General features: G+C 40.9%; 1 protein-coding gene across 6 annotated transcripts in view; it reads left to right on the forward strand.

Annotated features, from left to right (window-relative positions):
- The window catches only part of DNAH6 (dynein axonemal heavy chain 6), a 342,612-nt gene that overhangs the window by 184,431 nt on the left and 138,018 nt on the right, over positions 1 to 20,163 (forward strand). For all 6 annotated transcript variants that reach the window (XM_058428736.1, XM_058428735.1, XM_058428738.1 and 3 more), the window contains 5 exons: positions 494 to 637; positions 9,903 to 10,124; positions 10,940 to 11,087; positions 12,929 to 13,086; positions 17,552 to 17,683. In XM_058428736.1, coding sequence (XP_058284719.1) covers positions 494 to 637; positions 9,903 to 10,124; positions 10,940 to 11,087; positions 12,929 to 13,086; positions 17,552 to 17,683 — 804 coding nt within the window. The remainder of the gene's footprint in view (positions 1 to 493; positions 638 to 9,902; positions 10,125 to 10,939; positions 11,088 to 12,928; positions 13,087 to 17,551; positions 17,684 to 20,163) is intronic.

A 20,163-nucleotide genomic window follows, 5' to 3' on the forward strand; every position in this document is an offset into this window, starting at 1 on the left:
TTTGCAAAGAAATGACTCCATTCTAAAATATAACCATTTGATTTTTAAGTTAATTTTTCAGGGGACTAATAGCTGTGATTACATTCGTAGAATCTCAAAGCTACAAGTAACATTAGCATGTATAGTTTATTCCTCTACTCAGTTTTGAATTCTCTTACAGTCTACAACATATTCCAAATACAAGATATTCTCAATCTGCTTACATACCTTCATGCAGGCATTTAAAAAGTTATAATAATCAGTTGAAAGACAAACTTGGACTTTTTTTCCCTACATATTCCTTCTCATTCATTTTCTCATCAGTGGTTATAACATATAACTATAAGAAAACACCACTCTGTGAACCATCTAGTGAAGTATAAGAAACATTCACTGTGTGCATTTAAAAGTGTGTGAGTCCAAATGAAAGAAAAATATCTTTACACTTTGCAGCTTAGGATTCTTTTTATGTTCATATATAAAATATTAAGTCTGTTTCTCTTTATTCTTTCAGGAGCAAACAAAACTGAACACTATACTATGTCAGACTTTTGTATTCTGTTATTTGTGGTCTTTGGGTGGAAACCTAACCGAAAACTGTCGTGATTCTTTTGATACATTTATTAGAACACAATTTGATGATAATCCTGATGCCAGGGTAAGAACCAAATAAATTATATTTTAACATAATAATTCTGAATTATTTAAATTTTAAGATTAAAACTTTAAAAGCTTTAGTTCTTTTTTTTTTTTTTTTTTTTTTTTTTTTTTTTTTTTTTTTTTGAGACGGAGTCTCGCTCTGTCACCCAGGCTGGAGTGCAGTGGCGCAATCTCGGCTCACTGCAAGCTCCACCTCCTGGGTTCACGCCATTCTCCTGCCTCAGCCTCCCGAGTAGCTGGGACTACAGGCGCCCACCACCACGCCCAGCTAATTTTTTGTATTTTTAGTAGAGATGGGGTTTCACCATGTTAGCTAGGATGTTCTCGATCTCCTGACCTCGTGATCCACCCGCCTCGGCCTCCCAAAGTGCTGGGATTACAAGCGTGAGCCACCGCGCCTGGCCAAAAAACTCTTTCTTATAGCTAATACCAACTAACCTATGCAGAAAGAATAATGGATAAAGTTAGAAAGTCATCACCTTGCAATCATTATTGTAATAATTGATTTAGGCAGGAATCATCAATGAATACTAAAATTAGTGAGTAGAGGTTTCATGATAAGCAGTATTTACATAGTTTCTAAGTATTTACTTTAAAAAAACTTGTAAACAGCACCTTAGCTACATGATCAATTTAACTAACATCGAGGCAAACCTGTGCCTGCTTCCTGATATGGGGCACTGTGAAAGATATAATCTTGCTTCTGTGATATTTATTTCAAAAATGCATAACTTGAATCTAATCATGAGGTTACACCTGGAAAATCCAAACCAATGAATATTTTATAAAATAAACTGGACTATATTCTTCAAATGTATCTATGTCATAAGAGACAAAGTTGAGAGACTTTTCTGAATAAAAGGAGACTAAGGAGAGATAATTAAATGCAATGCATGATCCTGGATTGGATCTTAGACTTGGAAAAATATAGCTATAAATTATATTATTGGAAAAAATGGCAATATTTGAATATAGAATGTAAATTAAATAATATGTCAGTATTCAATAAATTTTATCACCTAAGTATTTTTTTAATATGTCCTTTTGTCTTCATCCTTGCTGCCTTTGGATAACCCAGGTTCTTATTATTTCTTCCATGGGCTATTAAAATAGCCTATTTATTATTCCTTTTCTTTTGCTCCAGTCATATCTAATTCACCCTCTCTACTAGTATTTTTTAAATTAAAGGTCACAATCAATTAACTGGTATGAAATCAAGTGAAAGGGTCACAACCCAGTTTTTAAAAAGGAAATATCCTCTATTACAACTTTTAGTAAACACTATATTGGAGAGTCTAGCCAGTGCAATAAGACAAGAAAAAGAAATAAAACATAAACTTTGGAAAGGAAGAAGTAAAATAGTCATTATTTGCAGAAAAAAATGACTGAATATGTAGAAAATCCTAAAAAAAAAATCTACAAACAAATGATTGCAATTAATAAGTTCATTAGTAAGGCCCCTGGATATAAGGTCCACAAACAGTTAACAAATGAAAATTTAAAAGAATACCATTTATAAAAGCAGCAAAATACCAACTACTTAGGAATAAAATTAATGAATGATGTGAAAGACCTCTGCTGAAAATTACAAAACATTGTTGAGAGAAATTTTAAAAGATCTGTATAAATGGAGAGATATACTGTGTTCATGGATTGAGATACTATTATTAAGTTATCAGTTCTTTCCAAAATATTTTGAAGATTTTAGGCAACTTCAATCCCAAAATCCCAACAGATTTTTTTCCATGAAATCTGACAATCTCATTCTAAAATTTATATAAAAATGTAAAAGACCTATAATAACTGAGATAATCTTGAAGGAACACACATTTGGAAGACTTAAACTACATGACTTGAATAATTCAAGACATTAAAACAACAGCAATTCAGAGTGTGGCATTGGTGAAAGGATGGTCAAATAGACAAACTAGTATTGACAAAGAAGTGGAAGAAAGAAGCCTTCTGAGGTGCTGTACATGTTCTATATTTTAATCTAGTGTGTGGTTATATTAATATTTACATATACAAAACTCTCTAAAATGGACTCTTAAAATTTGACAAAAAAGGTTATGTTATACCTTGAGGTTTAAAAAAAATAGAATAGAAAGTAAAGTGAATTGAGGAGGTTCCAAGATGGCCAAATAGGAACAGCTCCAGTCTACAGCTCCCAGCATGAGCAACACAGAAGATGGGTGATTTCTGCATTTCCAACTGAGGTACTGGGTTCATCTCAGTGGGGCTTGTCCAACAGTGGGTACAGCCCACGGAGCAGGGTGGGGCATCACCTCACCCAGGAAGCACAAGGGGTTGGATAATTCCCTTTCCTAGCCAAGGGAAGCTGTGACCTGGAAAATCGGGACACTCCCACCCTAATACTGTGCTTTTCCAATGGTCTTAGCAAACAGCACACCAGGAGATTATATCCCGCACCTGGCTCAGAGGGTCCCATGCCCACAGAGCCCCACTCACTGCTAGCACAGCAGTCTGAGATTGAACTGCATGGTGGCAGCGAGGCTGGGGGAGGGGTGTCCGCCATTGCTGAGGCTTGAGTAGGTAAACAAAGTGGCCAGGAAGCTCAAACTGGGTGGAGCCCACCACAGCTCAAGGAGGCCTACCTGCCTCTGTAGACTCCACCTCTGGGGGCAGGGCATAGCTGAACAAAAGGCAGCAGAAACTTCTGCAGACTTAAACGTCCCTGTCTGATGGCTTTGAAGAGAGTAGTGGTTCTCCCAGCACAGAGTTTGGGATCTGAGAATGGACAGACTGCTTCCTCAAGTGGGTCCCTGACCCCTGAGTAGCCTAACTGGGAGACATCTCCCAGTAGGGGCTGACCAACACCTCATACAGCTGGGTGTCCCTCTGAGACAAAGCTTCCAGAGGAAGGATCAGGCAGCAACATTTTCCGTTCTGCAATATTTGCTGTTCTGCAGCCTCCACTGGTGATACCCAGGAAAACAGGGTCTGGAGTGGACCTCCAGCAAATTCCAGCAGACCTGCAGCTGAGGGTCCTGACTGTTAGAGGGAAAACTAACAAACACAAAGGACATCCACACCAAAACCCCATCTGTACAACACCATCATCAAAGACCAAAGGTAGATAAAACCACAAAGATGGGGAGAAACCAGAGCAGAAAAGCTGAAAATTCTAAAAATCAAAGCACCTCTTCTCCTACAAAGGAACGCAGCTCCTCGCCAGCAATGGAAGAAAGCTGGAAGGAGAATGACTTTGACGAGTTGAGAGAAGAAGGCCTCAGACAATCAGTAATAACAAACTCCTCCGAGCTAAAGGAGGATGTTCGAACCCATCGCAAAGATTCTAAAAACCTTGAAAGAAAAGATTAGACAAATGGCTGACTAGAAAAAACAGCGTGAAGATGACCTTAAATGACCGGACAGAGCTGAAAACCATGGCACAAGAACTACATGATACATGCACAAGCTTCAGCAGCCAATTCTATCAAGTGGAAGAAAGGGTATCAGAGATTGAAGATCAAATGAATGAAATGAAGTGAGAAGAGAAGTTTAGAGAAAAAAGAGTAAAAAGAAATGAACAAAACCTCCAAGAAATATGGAACTATGTGAAAAGACCAAATCTACGTCTGATTTGTGTACCTGAAAGTGACGGGGAGAATGGAACCAAGTTGGAAAACACTCTTCAGGATATTATCCAGGAGAACTTCCCCAACCTAGCAAGGCAGGCCAACATTCAAATTCAGGAAATACAGAGAACGCCACAAAGATACTCCTCGAGAAGAGCAACTCCAAGACACATAATTGTCAGATTCACCAAAGTTAAAATGAAGGAAAAAATATTAAGGGCAGCCAGAGAGAAAGGTCAGGTTACCCACAAAGGGAAGCCCATCAGACTAACACAGATCTCTCATCAGAAACTCTAAAAGCCAGAAGAGAGTGGGGGCCAATATTCAACATTCTTAAAGAAAAGAATTTTCAACCCAGAATTTCATATCCAGCCAAACAAAGTTTCATAAGTGAAGGAGAAATAAAAATCCTTTACAGACAAGCAAATGCTGAGAGAGTTTGTCACCACCAGGCCAGCCTTATAAGAGCTCCTGAAGGAAGCACTAAACATGGAAAGGAACAACCGGTACCAGTCACTGTAAAAACATGCCAAATTATAAAGACCATTGATGTTAGGAAGAAACTGCATCAACTAACGAGCAAAATAACCAGCTAACATCATAATGACAGGATCAAATTCACACATAACAATATTAACCTTAAATGTAAATGGGCTAAATGCTCCAATTAAAAGACACAGACTGCCAAATTGGATAAAGAGTCAAGACCCATCAGTGTGCTGTATTCAGGAGACCCATCTCACGTGCAGAGACACACATAGGCTCAAAATAAAGGGATGGAGGAAGATCTACCAAGCAAATGGAAAACAAAAAAAAAGCAGGGGTTGCAATCTTAGTCTCTGATAAAACAGACTTTAAACCAACAAAGATCAAAAAAGACAAAGAAGGCCATTACATAATAGTAAAGGGATCAATTCAACAAGAAGAGCTAACTATCCTAAATATATGCACCCAATACAGGAGCACCCAGATTCATAAAGCAAGTCCTTAGAGACCTACAAAGAGACTTAGACTCCCACACAATAATAATGGGAGACTTTAACACCCCACTGTCAACATTAAGCAGATCAACAAGACAGAAAGTTAACAAGGATATCCAGGAATTGAACTCAGCTCTGCACCAAGCGGACCTAATAGATATCTACAGAACTCTCCACCCCAAATCAACACAATATACATTCTTCTCAGCACTACATCACACTTATTCCAAAATTGCCCACATAGTTGGAAGTAAAGCACTCCTCAGCAAATGTAAAAGAATAGAAATTGTAACAAACTGTCTCTCATTCCACAGTGCAATCAAATAGAACTCAGGATTAAGAAACTCACTCAAAACCACTCAACTACATGGAAACTGAACAACCTGCTCCTGAATGACTACTGGGTACATAACGAAATGAATGCAGAAGTAAAGATGTTCTTTGAAACCAACGAGAACAAAGACACAACATACCAGAATCTCTGGGGCACATTTAAAGCAGTGTGTAGAGGGAAATTTATAGCACTAAATGCCCACAAGAGAAAGCAGGAAAGATCTAAAATTGACACCCTAACATCACAATTAAAAGAACTAGAGAAGCAAGAGCAAACACATTCAAAAGCTAGCAGAAGGCAAGAAATAACTAAGATCAGAGCAGAACTGAAGGAGATAGAGACACAAAAAACCCTTCAAAAAATCAATGAATCCAGGAGCTGGTTTTTTTTAAAAGATCAACAAAATTGATAGACCACTAGCAAGAATAATAAAGAAGAAAAGAGAGAAGAATCAAACAGATGCAATAAAAAATGATAAAGGGGATATCACCTCCAATCCCACAGAAATACAAACTACCATCAGAGAATACTATAAACACCTCTATGCAAATAAACTAGAAAATCTAGAAGAAATGGATAAATTCCTGGACACATACACCCTCCCAAGACTAAACCAGGAAGAAGTTGAATCCCTGAATAGACCAATAACAGGCTCTGAAATTGAGGCAATATTTAATAGCCTACCAACCAAAAAAAGTCCAGGACCAGACGGATTCACAGCCAAATTCTACCAGAGGTACAAAGAGGAGCTGTTACCATTCCTTCTGAAACTATTCCAATCAATAGAAAAAGAGAGAATCCTCCCTAACTCATTTTATGAGGCCAGCATCATCCTGATACCAAAGCCTGGCAGAGACACAACAAAAAAAAAGAGAATTTTAGACTAACATCCCTGATGAACATCGATGCAAAAATCCTCAATAAAATACTAGCAAACTGAATCCAGCAGCACATCAAAAAGCTTATCCACCACAATCAAGTTGGTTTCATCCCTGGGAAGCAAGGCTGGTTCAACATATGCAAATCAATAAACGTAATGCATTATATAAACAGAACCAATGACAAAAACCACATGATATCTCAATAGATGCAGAAAAGGCCTTCAACAAAATTCAACAGCCCTTCATGCTAAAAACTCTCAATAAACTAGGTATTGATGGGGTGTATCTCAAAATAGTAAGAGCTATTTATGACAAACCCACAGCCAATATTATACTGAAGGGGCAAAAACTGGAAGCATTCCCTTTGAAAACTGGCACAAGACAGGGTTGCCCTCTGTCACCACTCCTATTCAACATAGTGTTGGAAGTTCTGGCCAGGGCAATCAGGCAGGAGAAAGATGTAAAGGGTATTCAGTTAGGAAAAGAGGAAGTCAAATTGTCCCTGTTTGCAGATCACATGATTGTATATTTAGAAAGCCCCATCGTCTCAGCCCAAAAGCTCCTTAAGCTGATAAGCAACTTCAGCAAAGTCTCAGGATACAAAATCAATGTGCAAAAATCACCAGCATTCTTGTACACAAATAACAGACAAACAGAGAGCCAAATCATGAGTGAACTCCATTCGCAATTGCTTCAAAGAGACTAAAATACCTAGGAATCCAACTTACAAGGGATGTGAAGGACCTCTTCAAGGAGGACTACAAACCACTGCTTAATGAAATAAAAGATGACACAAATGGAAGAGCATTCCATGCTCATGGATAGGAAGAGTCAATATTGTGAAAATGGCCATACTGCCCAAGGTAATTTATAGATTCCATGCCATCCCCATCAAGCTACCAATGACTTTCTTCACAGAATTGGAAGAAACTACTTTAAAGTTCATACAGAACCAAAAAAGAGCCCACATTGCCAAGACAATCCTAAGCCAAAAGAACAAAGCTGGAGGCATCATGCTATCTGACTTCAAACTATACTACAAGGCTAGAGTAACCAAAACAGCATGGTACTGGTACCAAAACAGAGCTATAGACTAATGGAACAAAACAGAGCTCTCAGAAATAATACCACACATCTACAACCATCTGATCTTTGACAAACCTGACAAAAACAAGAAATGGGGAAAGGATTCCCTATTTAACAAATGGTGCTGGGAAAACTGGCTAGCCATATGTAGAAAACTAAAACTGGATCCCTTCCTTAAACCTTGTACAAAAATTAATTCAAGATGGATTAAAGACTTAAATGTTAGACCTAAAACCATAAAAACCCTAGAAGAAAACCTAGGCAATACCATTCAGGACATAGGCATGGGCAAGGACTCCATGACTAAAACACCAAAAGCAATGGCAACAAAAGCCAAAATTGACAAATGGGATCTAATTAAACTAAAGAGCTTCTGCACAGCAAAAGAAACTACCATCAGCATGAACAGGCAACCTACAGATTGGGAGAAAATTTTTACAGTCTACCATCTGACAAAGGGCTAATATCCAGAATCTACAAAGAACTTAAACAAATTTACAAGAAAAAAAATCAACCCCAGCAAAAAGTGGGCGAAGTATATGAACAGACACTTCTCAAAAGAAGACATTTATGCAGCCAACAGACACATGAAAAAATGCTCATCGTCACCGGCCATCAGAGAAATGCAAATCAAAACCACAATGAGATACCATCTCACACCAGTTAAGAATGGCGATCAGGAAACAAGAGGTGCTGAAGGGGATGTGGAGAAATAGGAACACTTTTACACTGTTGGTGGGACTGTGAACTAGTTCAACCATTGTGGAAGACAGTGTGGTGATTCCTCAAGGATCTAGAACTAGAAATACCATTTGACCCAGCAATCCCATTACTGGGTATATACCCAAAGGATTATAAATTATGCTGCTATAAAGACACATGCACACGTATGTTTATTGCAGCACTATTCACAATAGCAAAGACTTGGAACCAACCCAAATGTCCATCAATTATAGACAGGATTAAGAAAATGTGGCACATGTACACCATGGAGTATTATGCAGCCATAAAAAAGGATGAGTTCATGTCCTTTGTAGGGACATGGATGAAGCTACAAACCATCATTCTGAGCAAACTATCGCAAGGACAGAAAACCAAACACCGCATGTTCTCGCTCATAGGTGGGAATTGAACAATGAGAACACTTGGACACAGGGTGGGGAACATCACACACCAGGGCCTGTCATGGGGCGAGGGAAGTGGGGAGGGATAGCATTAGGAGATATACCTAATGTAAATGACGAGTTAACGGGTGCAGCACACCAACATGGCACATGTATACATATGTAACAAACCTGCACGTTGTGCACATGTACCCTAGAACTTAAAGTACAATAATAATAAAAAAAACTTTGATTCTGGATAACAATAAAAAAGAAAGTAGAGTGAATTGCACATAGTAGGGGTAAATATTTTATATGTTTATAGATACACATATGTATGTATGTACAGAGTCACAATGAAAAATGAATTTCTTACTAAAAGTCACTGTCAAATGACCTTGGAGCAATATTGCTCTGTACAGCTGCCAGGATGAAACTTCTGAAATGCAATCTGATTATGTTACCTACCTGCTTAGAATCCCTCACTGGACTGTTGCTCTAAGATTTTTAATAAGTAAACCTTTTTATAACTTGGCCCATCTGTATTTCCAGCCTCATCTCACTGTATGCAGCGCTCTCATGCTTCCTAGCATACATCATATTTTCCATGGCATCAGACTTCTGATCCTGTTTTTTTAGTCTGAATCCTGAACCCTTTCTTTCCCACCCCATGCCATCCCTTTTTTGCCCATCTGACTCCAGCTCGTTCTTCAAGTCTGAGTTGTAGCATTACCACTCCTGGAAGCCTTTCTGAATCTCTAGCCATCACCATAACTCCACTGCAAGTAGAAATGAGCCATCCCTTTGTGTGTGTGTGTGTGTGTGTGTGTGTGTGTGTGTGTGTGTGTGTGTGATTGTAATAAACTCCTTTAGAGCCCTTATTTCCCCATGGGTATTAACTGAAGTGCTTATGTCCCTCAGGGGGATTACCAGGTCGTTGAAGACAGAGACTGGGTCTCATTCAGCACTTGTCCTCAGCATCACAGACAGTATTTGGCATGGAGTAAGCCCCTGAATGTTAAATTTAATTAAAAAGCTATACAATTCTGACATGGGTTTTAATATAATCGGTATAACAGATATTTTCATGCATTGTGTTGCATGATTTTGTTTAAATAACTAGTCTCAGATACCTAAATAACTATGTATCTACAAAGAAAAAAGAAATCCAAATCCATTTAGGTTTTTTGACTGCCTTTTTTTCTATATGAGTATATCTACTACTGTGTGTCAATATTGCTTATTCCCTATTGAAAGCGGTGTTTAATTTTGTACTTTAGCTTCCCAGTTCTGGTGATCTGTGGAGCATTCATATGGATTTTGACACCAAACGGCTGGATCCCTGGGAACGAATCATACCTACTTTCAAATACAACCGAGATGTTCCATTTTTTGAAATGCTTGTCCCCACAACTGACACAGTGCGCTATGGGTATCTAATGGAAAAACTACTGGCAGTCAAGCATTCCGTGTTGTTTACTGGAATAACTGGAGTGGGCAAGGTAGGAAACTTACACAAACAAGAAGTCCTCTCCAAATGTGAGGGCATGGTGGACTTAGAATTGTTAGCATCAGACGTAATATTATTTCTGAGAGGAATTATTTTTAGCGTTTAGCACTTTTGCAGGAAGAACGTTATGCTGAATCTATATTGATCCTGGGAATTGTTCCAAAGTTTGCCAGTTTCTGAACACATTCTTGGAGTTGATACTAGATGAATTAGAGGGCCAGCGTTTGTGTTTAGGGGCTTTTATGTTTTATCCGTTGGTATTTTGGGGGCTGCCAATGCACTGGTTGGATGAGAATTGGGCAGAGGAGTTTGCATTCCCAAAAGACTGTTGATAGAGATCAGCCCATCCCCTCCGACCTGTTCACTTACACCTGATACAGCAATGGTATCCTTGACAATTTGGGGGTTTTTGTTAAAGTAGAATGGAGGGAGGAATATTGATGATTTGGGCTTCTTGGTTTTGGAGAATCCACATAAACAGGACCTCACTGTTTCCCCAAAAAAAATTCTAAAAGAAATTTGGATCTTTCTGTGACTCTTTCCATAAATTGGCTTGAAGAGTAGCCAAGATGGATTTTGGCATGAAACTAAATTAAAGCTTTTTGCTAAGATAGTGCTGATTAGGATATCTCTTTGGTTCTGAAAAATATAACTAAATGGAATCTCCAGTAAGAGAAAGCAGACATTTCAATCTGGCTTTAACTTCTCTCTTTTTATCCTGTTTCTTACTCATTGTGCCAAATTATTACAGATATAACTGAAAGAAGTTATATTCATGTGATATTAATTAACTTATTTTAATTTAAGTCTGTGATTGCAAAAGGATTGCTAAATAAAATTCAAGAATCAGCTGGCTATGTCCCTGTTTATCTGAATTTTTCTGCTCAAACTTCATCTGCAAGGACACAAGAGATCATTGAGTCAAAACTGGAGAGAAAAAGAAAAAATATTCTAGGTAAGAATCATTATTTTAGTTTGTCCCACACAAATTATTCATTAAGCTAATAACTGAAATAAATAGTGCATGTAATAAAATGACAATTGGATATTTTATTTGCTTAATTTACTTTTAAAGGTGATTCTGTTCATGGCATTTTTATGCTAGCTATGTAAGATATCTTAGTGTTGCCAAGCAAGTCATTTATTTCTATCATCGCCTTAAACTCAGAACATCTTCAATCTCTGCCTCTCCATGGCTCTCCCTCTCTCCACCCAGGTTCTTCCAACATGCACTGATTTCTCCTTATTTAAAAGAAACAAACATCTGTATATTTGGCACATTGGGTTATCTGAACTCAGTGAGGAATAAGTATGAGACTGTTGTTTTTTTCTTCAGTCAGTACTTTCAGCCAGGTTTTGTGAAAGCTTCCCCACCCTCCCTTATTAGCTGCTTAGATAACTAGCATAACTTTCTGGTCACCTTCAGACATTTGGAGTCTGGGCCAGTCTAAGGCTCAATCCAATACCCAATTCAAAGTTCATCTTTCCTAAGCCAGGTTTGTGGCTCCAGTTACGTATGGGAGGTGAAGGGGTCATGGGATGCTCTTCACTCCTCCCCACCCTCCCTGTAGGAGGCTGGAATATGCAGGGAATGGGAGGAGAAGAAGGAAAGGGCAAGTTTCTTCTCCCTAGCCAGTGCTCAGATGGGCCTCTCTGTGGCTGGTCCCTGCTTCTCTAGCTGGCACTGAGTGGTGTCCATGCTGTCTGTGAGGCAGGCTTTCAGGAGTGGGCTCTTGTAAGCAACTCCCAAAAGAGCTGTTTGCAGGTCAGGCATTGGCCTTACCACTGGAAATTTCCCTGAGGGTCGGAGTCAGGACCTCAGCCCTCACTCTCCACCAGTCCATCTGCAGCCTCTTGCAGCTGGGGCCCCACTTGCTCAGTCCACAGTCTCTGGGGTGGTGCACCAGCCAGGGCTCAGGCTTGGCTGCCTCCCACATTGCCAACCATCCAGCAGGCTCTGTCATGCCAAACAATGGTGCTGCCAGCTGCTTCACTGCCTCCTCTCTCTGTCCCCTCTCTCCTGCTCAGGTAGGCAAAGGGCAATAGATGCCGGTCTATTTTCTGGTGGGGGCCCCAAATTCTTACAAAGGTTTATCTTAGACCCCTTCCTTACCCCCCACCCCTTCCTGCTACTTGGCTTCCAGGGGGCCACAGGATGGAGTGGAGCACTCAGTTTGCCTTGGAATCACCTACTGTAATAATCCCAACCACAGGGACATGGCTATTTGCCCATCGGGTTTCTCTTTCCTCTGCTACCACTCATTCCTTTTTCTAATGAGTGTGTATATTTATTTAAATGTGGCATTGTGCAGCCCCACTGCACCGGATTTCCCATTGATGTGATCAGGATGCTTTTGAATATCTAATCTGGCTTCCCTATGAGGGTGCTGTGATGACATTTATGAAGGAAACTTTGGCATTCTTCCTCTTCCTACTATGGAAAGAAAATGATGTTCCTCATTCATGCCTAAGCCACACGGTTGCTGAGGGCAGTGGGTGTGGCTGAGACAGAGAAAGGTTCACTCCTTGCTGGAGAGAGGCCACCATCTTGTGCCCTGACAGTGAGGATAAGGGGCCACCTGGCATGACAATGTGGACGTCCTGACCAGGACCACATCTTCCTGCAGGGGCCTGGGTGTGGCCAGAAGGAAGTCTCTCCTCCTCCAGGCAGAACTCAGAACGGAGCTCTTTATGACCTGTAGGATGTCATTGAGTCCAAAGTCATACCCTAGCTTTGTCTTACATTTTCTAACGGAAAATCATAATTCTTAAATTAAATTCATTTTATTTCCCTAGGAGCACCGGGAAACAAACGAATTGTGATTTTTGTTGATGATTTAAACATGCCCAGACTGGATCGCTATGGCTCTCAGCCTCCGATTGAATTACTTCGGCAGTATCAAGATTTTGGGGGATTTTATGACAGAAACAAACTGTTTTGGAAAGAAATACAGGTTACTTTAGCTTTTAAATTACTTGGTGTGCTTAAATTTAAATGTCAAGGAAATATGATATATAGTTTGTGAGACTACCATAACAAAGTACCACAGATGGGGTGGCTTACACAACAGAAATTTATTTTCTCATAATTCTGAAGACTAGACGTCTAAGAACAAGGTGTCTTCAGGATTGGTTTCTTCTGAACAGTCTTTCCCTGTGTCTTTACATGGGCTTCCATCTGTGTCTGTCTGTGTCCAAATCTCTTCTTATAAGGACACCCGTCATACTGGATTAGGGCTTACCCTAATGGCCTCATTTTAGCTTGTCACCTCTTTAAAGACCCTATCTCCAAATACAGTCATGTTCTGAGACACTGAGTTAGGACTTCAACATATAATTTGGGGGCAAGAGACACAATTCAGCCCATAACATGTGGCCTCAGTTTTTCCTCCATGTAATTCAATGCATTCAGTCTATATTGAGTTTTTGCCATGCTTGATTCAGGAGATCCATGGACAAGTGAAACAGTCCCTGCCTCCCAGAGAGCTTCAGAGGGTAGACAGACATTTCTAATGCAGATTGGTGAGGGGAGAGACAGGAGGGATTCAGGGGTGGGGCTGGGTTGAGGATGGGAGAAGCCTCCCAGAAGTGATGCTGGAGCTGGATTCTGAAGGCATGCATGCCAAAGCAGGGAAAGGGAGTGTTTTACACCCCAGAAGTGGGGAATGTAAAATACTACGGTGGTGTGAATTATGAGCACCAAAGAAACAGGAGAGGCAGAGGTCACATCCCATGGTGCTATGGGCCCATGAGGAGGAACCTGGATTTATCCTGTAAGTGCTGAGTAGCTGCTGAAGGAAATGTTATGGAAAGATCCCCTTGGCTGCAGGGGAGGGATGGGCTAAAGAGGAGGCAAGACCAGAGGCAACTGCAATAGCCTAGAGGACAAGAGATGAGGGTCGAGCCTCCTGTGGTAATGTGTGTGGTCAGAAGGGTTTAGAAGCCAGAAGGCAGATCAGCAGGACTGGTGTGTTAGTCAGCGTTCTCTAGAGGGACAGAGCTAATGGAATAGTTATATATACATAAAAGGGAGTTTATTAAGTATTAACTCACATGATCACGACGTCCCACAATAGGCCGTCTGCAGGCTGATGAGCAAGGATAGCCAGTCCAACCTCCAAAACTGGAGAACTTGGAGTCCGATGTTCAAGGGCAGGAAGCATCCAGCATGGGAGAAAGATGTAGGCTGGAAGGCTAGGCCAGTCTCTCTTTTCACATTTTTCTGCCTCCTTATAGTCTAGCTTCACGGGCAGCTGATTAGATTGTGCCCACAATTAAGGGTTGGTTAAGGGTGATTCTGCCTTTCCCAGCGCACTGACTCAAAAGTTAGTTTCCTTTGGCAACACTCTCACAGACACACCCAGGATCAATACTTTGTATCCTTCAATCCAGTCAAGTTGATATTCAGTATTAACCATCACAGGTGGGGTTTGGAGTGAAGAGGGAGACGGGGGAAGCTAGGTTGACTGCCCCATTTCTGTTCTGGAGAACAGAAACCAACACCCTTGACAAGAAGAGGGCGGGAGGCATGTTTAGTTTTGCTCACAATAAAAACAAATAATTGTACCAGGCACTATTCTAAGTGTTTCCCACCTACTAGCACCCAACATCCCTACAAGAGGGATAATGCTATCAGCCCTGTTTTATAGATCAAGAAATAGACCAAGAGTATGGAGTTATGTGACTGGTCCAAGGTCACACTACTAGTAAGTGGCAAAACTGGGATTAGAGCCCAGGCCATTTGGCTCCTGAATATGTGATTTCAGCTAAGATTCCTCCCTGCCCCCATTGCTAAGCTCCAGTTCCCTGGGAAATCCAGGTAGAGCACTTTCTGTCTATCAAAATGAGAGCTTAAACAAGGCATAAACATTCCGTGAAGTGAAAAATGAGTGTAAGAGGCAGAGGGATAAATGGAGACTGAAGAGAGGGTTCAAGCTGTGCAGAGGTGAAAACTGATAGGGGCACAGGTAGTAGGTCCTGAGAAAGGGGCCTGGGTCACCAACACAGGGAGCCCCGGATGGAAGATGAACCCATATTCAGTTCCTGGGAGCTTTATCTTTATAAACAAAGCAGTCTTTTGCATTTCCAAATAAGTTTATCTAACTTTATCTTCCCGGCAATGCAGTGAGGAAAGAATATCACGTGCCCTTTGCAGGTTTAGAATTCCCCTGACTCAGTGCCATGGGGATGAGGGTGAGAAGGGAATGACTGCCAAACCTCCCACCAGGCCAGCGCTTAGTGGCTCCTCTCTGCCAAACAAGTCACATGGAAATGCCTCGCCCTGGCATTCTGAGGCTCCCACATATGGCCGTGAATGGCTGCTCTGATTCAAGGGTCTTTTGCTGCTCCCTGCACATGCCCCTCAGTCCCACTGAGTCAGAGGCTTGCTGTCCCCTGAATGCACCCATATCCCCCACGGCATGCCTTTGTGATGGTGTCCTCTACCTGGAAGGGCCCTGCTCTCCAGCTCTCCCCTTGTAATCCTCTTACTCCTTCAAGGCCCATCTCCAAATTGCCTTGCTCACAAGGTCTTTCCTTAAACCCCCATTTCCAGTGTGAGCTCCCTTTCACCCGCATGGAGCACTATGTGTGTCTTTATGGCCTTCACATTCTATCTTGAATCAGAGCTGTTGATGTGCTCATCTTGTGTTGCATTCCTTCATGTTAGACTCTGAGCTCCTGACCTCCATCTCCCTCATCTTTATGGCCCCTGCTAAGCTTAATACCTTGTACATAGTAAACCATTGTTTATTGGAACTGATTCACGTAGAGACAGGGACTTGTCCACCTCAAGCCTTGGTACTATAGATCTGGGATCAAGAGTGCCTTCCTCTTGGTCTTCAGATTCTTCCTCCTACCAAAGGAATTGGCACACACTCTTCCCTTTGCCAGAAATGCACCTGCTCCCTTCACCCCTATGGCCTTGTCTTCTGCTCCTGTCAGCTTCCAGCTCTCCACTGCAAGTGCCACTTCCTTGGCCAAATCTTCTCTGACCCACAGACTAAGTTAGGTTTCCCCAACAAGCATTGCCTCAGCATTGTATCCCTTTCCTTCAAAAAACTTACTGTGATTTTTATTTTATTTTATTTTATTTTTGAGACAGGGTCTCATTTTGTCACTGAGGCTGGACTGCACTGGCACAATAGAGGCTCACTGCAGCCTCAACATCCTGGGCACAAGCAATCCTCCCACCTCAGCCCCCCGAGTAGCTGGGACCACAGGCGCATGCCACCATGCCCGGCTAATTTTTTGAATTTTTAGTAGAGACGGTTTTGTCATGTTGCCCAACCTGGTCTTGAACTCCTGGACTCAAGTGATCCGCCTGCCTTGGCCTCCCAAAGTTGTACGTTTATTTTTAAGATCATTGATTTGTGGTATTAACCTCTGTACTTCCCACTAAAGCTGCTTTAAGATGGAATAGGTGGCATGTTCTCTCCATTAGACCCACAGGGCTTTTGCTTTCCATTTAACTCACAGTAGCCCAGGCTATTTGTGGATTCCATATTTGAAGATTCACCTGCTCACAAAATTTATTTGTAACTGCAAAATCAATATTCATAGCACTTATTCTGTCCTTTGCAGACATGTACAGAGTGGCAAAAAATTCTAGCTGTCCAACCCACAGTTCCCAGATGAGGTGGAACAAGACAACACTCTGCCTTCTTTTTCAGCTGTCATGCTGTAAACAACTGCCCTTTTCACAGTCTACTTGAGGCCACATTTTCACATTTTTGTGCCTTCTGTCGGTGATTTTGCTATTTAAAATGGCCCAAGTGTGGTGCTAAAGTGCTGTCTACTATTTCTAAACACAAAAAGGCTGTGATGTGCCTTACTGAAAAAATGAATGAGTTTGATAAGCTTCATTTAGGCATGAGTAATAGTGCTGTGGTCCATGAGTTCAATGTTAATGACTCAACAATATAAAATAAGGCATTTTAAACAGAAACACACATAAAACAAAGTTATGTATTGGTAGGTTGACGAAAATGTCATCATCAGAGACTCACAGAAACCTAACCCTAGGAGCAGTGGGTCAGTAACCACTAATCCAGTGCTCCAGCCAACTTTACTAAACTTAACTACCATGAATAATGAGTATTTGTTGAAAGAATGGCTATGTTTTATCTTTAGATAACAAAGTTTTTAGGATTACAGTTTCACATAAAGGTATTTATACAAAGTAGATGAATTAGCTGAGTGACCTTGAGCAACTTGCTTAACCATCCAGGGCCTTGGTTTTTTAATCTATAAAATAGGTGTAGTTATAGTGATCTCTTGGAGTGATTGTGAGAATTAAGTCATTTAACATGCACAAAAAAATGTAATGCAATGCTGGCATTTGGGAAGTCCTACCATTAGGATAGACAGGTCTCATTTCGTTCTCTGCTGAGTGATCCAAGTGGATTTCTCTGCATACAGGATGTAACAATCGTATCGGCGTGTGCACCTCCAGGCGGTGGCCGCAACCCTGTGACTCCCCGCTTCATCAGACACTTCAGCATGCTGTGCCTCCCAATGCCCTCAGAGCACAGTCTGAAACAGATTTTTCAGGTGAGTGTTGATTTTAACTTAGGCAAAAGGAGGAGAAGAAAGCATATTTGTTACAATCAAAGTGGTGTCTTGTGTTTCTAAGGAGTCCATCTATCCATCTCTTTCCTGAGCAGGAAGCAGGTAAATATGGACTCCTGGAGAGTAGCTGGCAGGCATTTGCATCACTACCTTCTGTATCTGTTGGTCTCAGAGAGTTCTAGAAATACAGAAAGATTGTGCAAACAAAGCCCCTACCTTTAGAGCAGGCTGCATCTTAGGTCCCTGCCACTTAGCACTCCACACACAGTTCTTAGCAGATCTCATCACTACCAGCCCCTGCCTTTGTGCTCATCTTATCCCTAACCACCAGGTCTGTGTGTCCACTAGCCACCAAACTTGGCACCTGATACGCCAGAGAGCTCAAGCTCAACACACCTAAAACAGAACTCATCTCCTTGGCCACTCTCGCTAAGAATAATAACCTATATTTTGTCCATCTGTACTCAGTTCCCTAACGGGCTACTTCCCCATCCTTTGTATGGGAAAAATAATAACGCCTGCCCTACAAGTGCTCAACAGATTGTGAGACATTATTATTTTGTGTAGAACAGTAAGAGAATATGAAGCAGCATGACTAAAGCCCCACATAACCAACCTGCAAAGGTTGCTTAGAGAAGAGAGATTATGAGCTGAGTCTTGGGGATGCTGGGAATTGACAGGGAGGAACAGATCTTAGGAACAGGAAGTGCTGGGTGAACGCAACTGCAGAGGCAGGAAATGGTAAGGTGGGCACAAAGGTAGAATAAGACAGTTCAGGTGACTGGTCTGGAGAAGCTGATGACAGTGATGTGGACAGTGATGCCCAAGGATGTGGCAATTAAGTGAATCTCCACATTCACCAGCATCAACTTCTTCCAGTGGAAGCCCTCTCTCGAGAGGGACAGACCCCACATGTATACAACCTTCAGTATGTGGAAAGGAATTTTCTGTTTGTATTGAAATAGCTTATTTCTGTGGGAAATTATTTTTAATAAATTGAAGTAGTTCCGATAAGCTGTTTAGGAGCTAATGCCAAAATGATATATAAAAACTGCCACATTTTGAAAAACTTTGGGAGAGTGCTTTAGAAAATATGAAAGGATAGGAGCTTAGCTCCTATAATTAAGCACCAGAGTATAGAACAAGACATAACAGGAACCATCAAATCCATTAGAAGGGTTGTCTAAGGCCTGCACACTTTTTTGAGAACTTTTATATTTATATTTTGAAGTTTGAAGTGAGTGATTCCCAACCACACCACAGATACACTGTGATGTGATGAGTGGTGAGGGGTGTCTCAAGAAACTTATGCCTGGTTAGAAGAGACTGAATTTGCCAATTATTTCATTTTTTATTAAGTTGAAGCAAATTCAGGGTTTTATGACTAGAAAAATGTCATTCTTCATCATTCCAAAATGGAATGATTTCCATTTTGTGGGTGGGAAGAATACAGTGAAGTCTGGGCCACTGGGAAAGACATGGTCCCCAACTCTCAACCTCCTGTGGGATTACCATGTCCATGGAAATGTGTCACCCATGGGAACATCGTCCAGCAAGCACATCACAGCTGAAAACTGGCTGTGATAGGGCTGCTTCTTCCCACTGTAACTTTACAGCTTTACATTTAAAACCCACACTAGCTATAAGGGGAAATAGAAACGATATGTGCCAAAACTGAGAGATTCTGGGGGCTACTAGGTTGGACTGAATTCAGGTGGGAAAGAATATTGCTCTCATTACAGCAGACAGGGTGTTTTGCCTGTAGGAAAAAGAACTTGCTCTAGGCCCATGGATCTCAAACTTCATTTTTCATCACAACCCACCTAAGCGGAACCCAAGAATTCATCACCCATCTGTCCTGTCCTTCATTACTGTTTGGAGGAGAAAGAACTTGGATATAATCAACAATTGAAGAAGAGCAAAATCAATAAGTTAAAGTAAATTTATTGTTAGCAACATATATAAATAGATTTATTTCTACTGTATAAAAGAAGCTTATGAGTCTAAATAGTACATGTATATTATATATAATGTTTTCAATCACCTATTAGTGTTAACACGATTAGTCCTATCGTTGTACTTTCTTTGATAGTCTGTTGCAAATTAGTCAAACAGTGCATATATGCAGGGAGTGCACCGCTAATGCCCAGTCACAGTTTGCACAGTTGGAATATGTATATTATAAGTGACTCTTTCTTGGACCACAGTTCATATAAACCTGAGTGTTTACTTACTGGAAATTTATGTGCCAAAATATGCATCACTATACACTCTAAGGGTAAACTGAACAGCACACGACCAGGTAAATTAAATTTAATGAAATTTCTAGTTAGAAAGCTATCACAGCAGTAACCGAAAACCATGATCAGCTCCATAAACTAGTGATAATGTGCTTATGCCAAAGAATCCTTCTCCCAAAACTGAGAAACCTGGCTACATCTTGTGTGCATGTTCTTAGTAAG

Source organism: Hylobates moloch, unplaced genomic scaffold (genome assembly GCF_009828535.3).
Source record: "Hylobates moloch isolate HMO894 unplaced genomic scaffold, HMol_V3 SCAFFOLD_15, whole genome shotgun sequence".
Lineage (NCBI taxonomy): Eukaryota > Metazoa > Chordata > Mammalia > Primates > Hylobatidae > Hylobates > Hylobates moloch.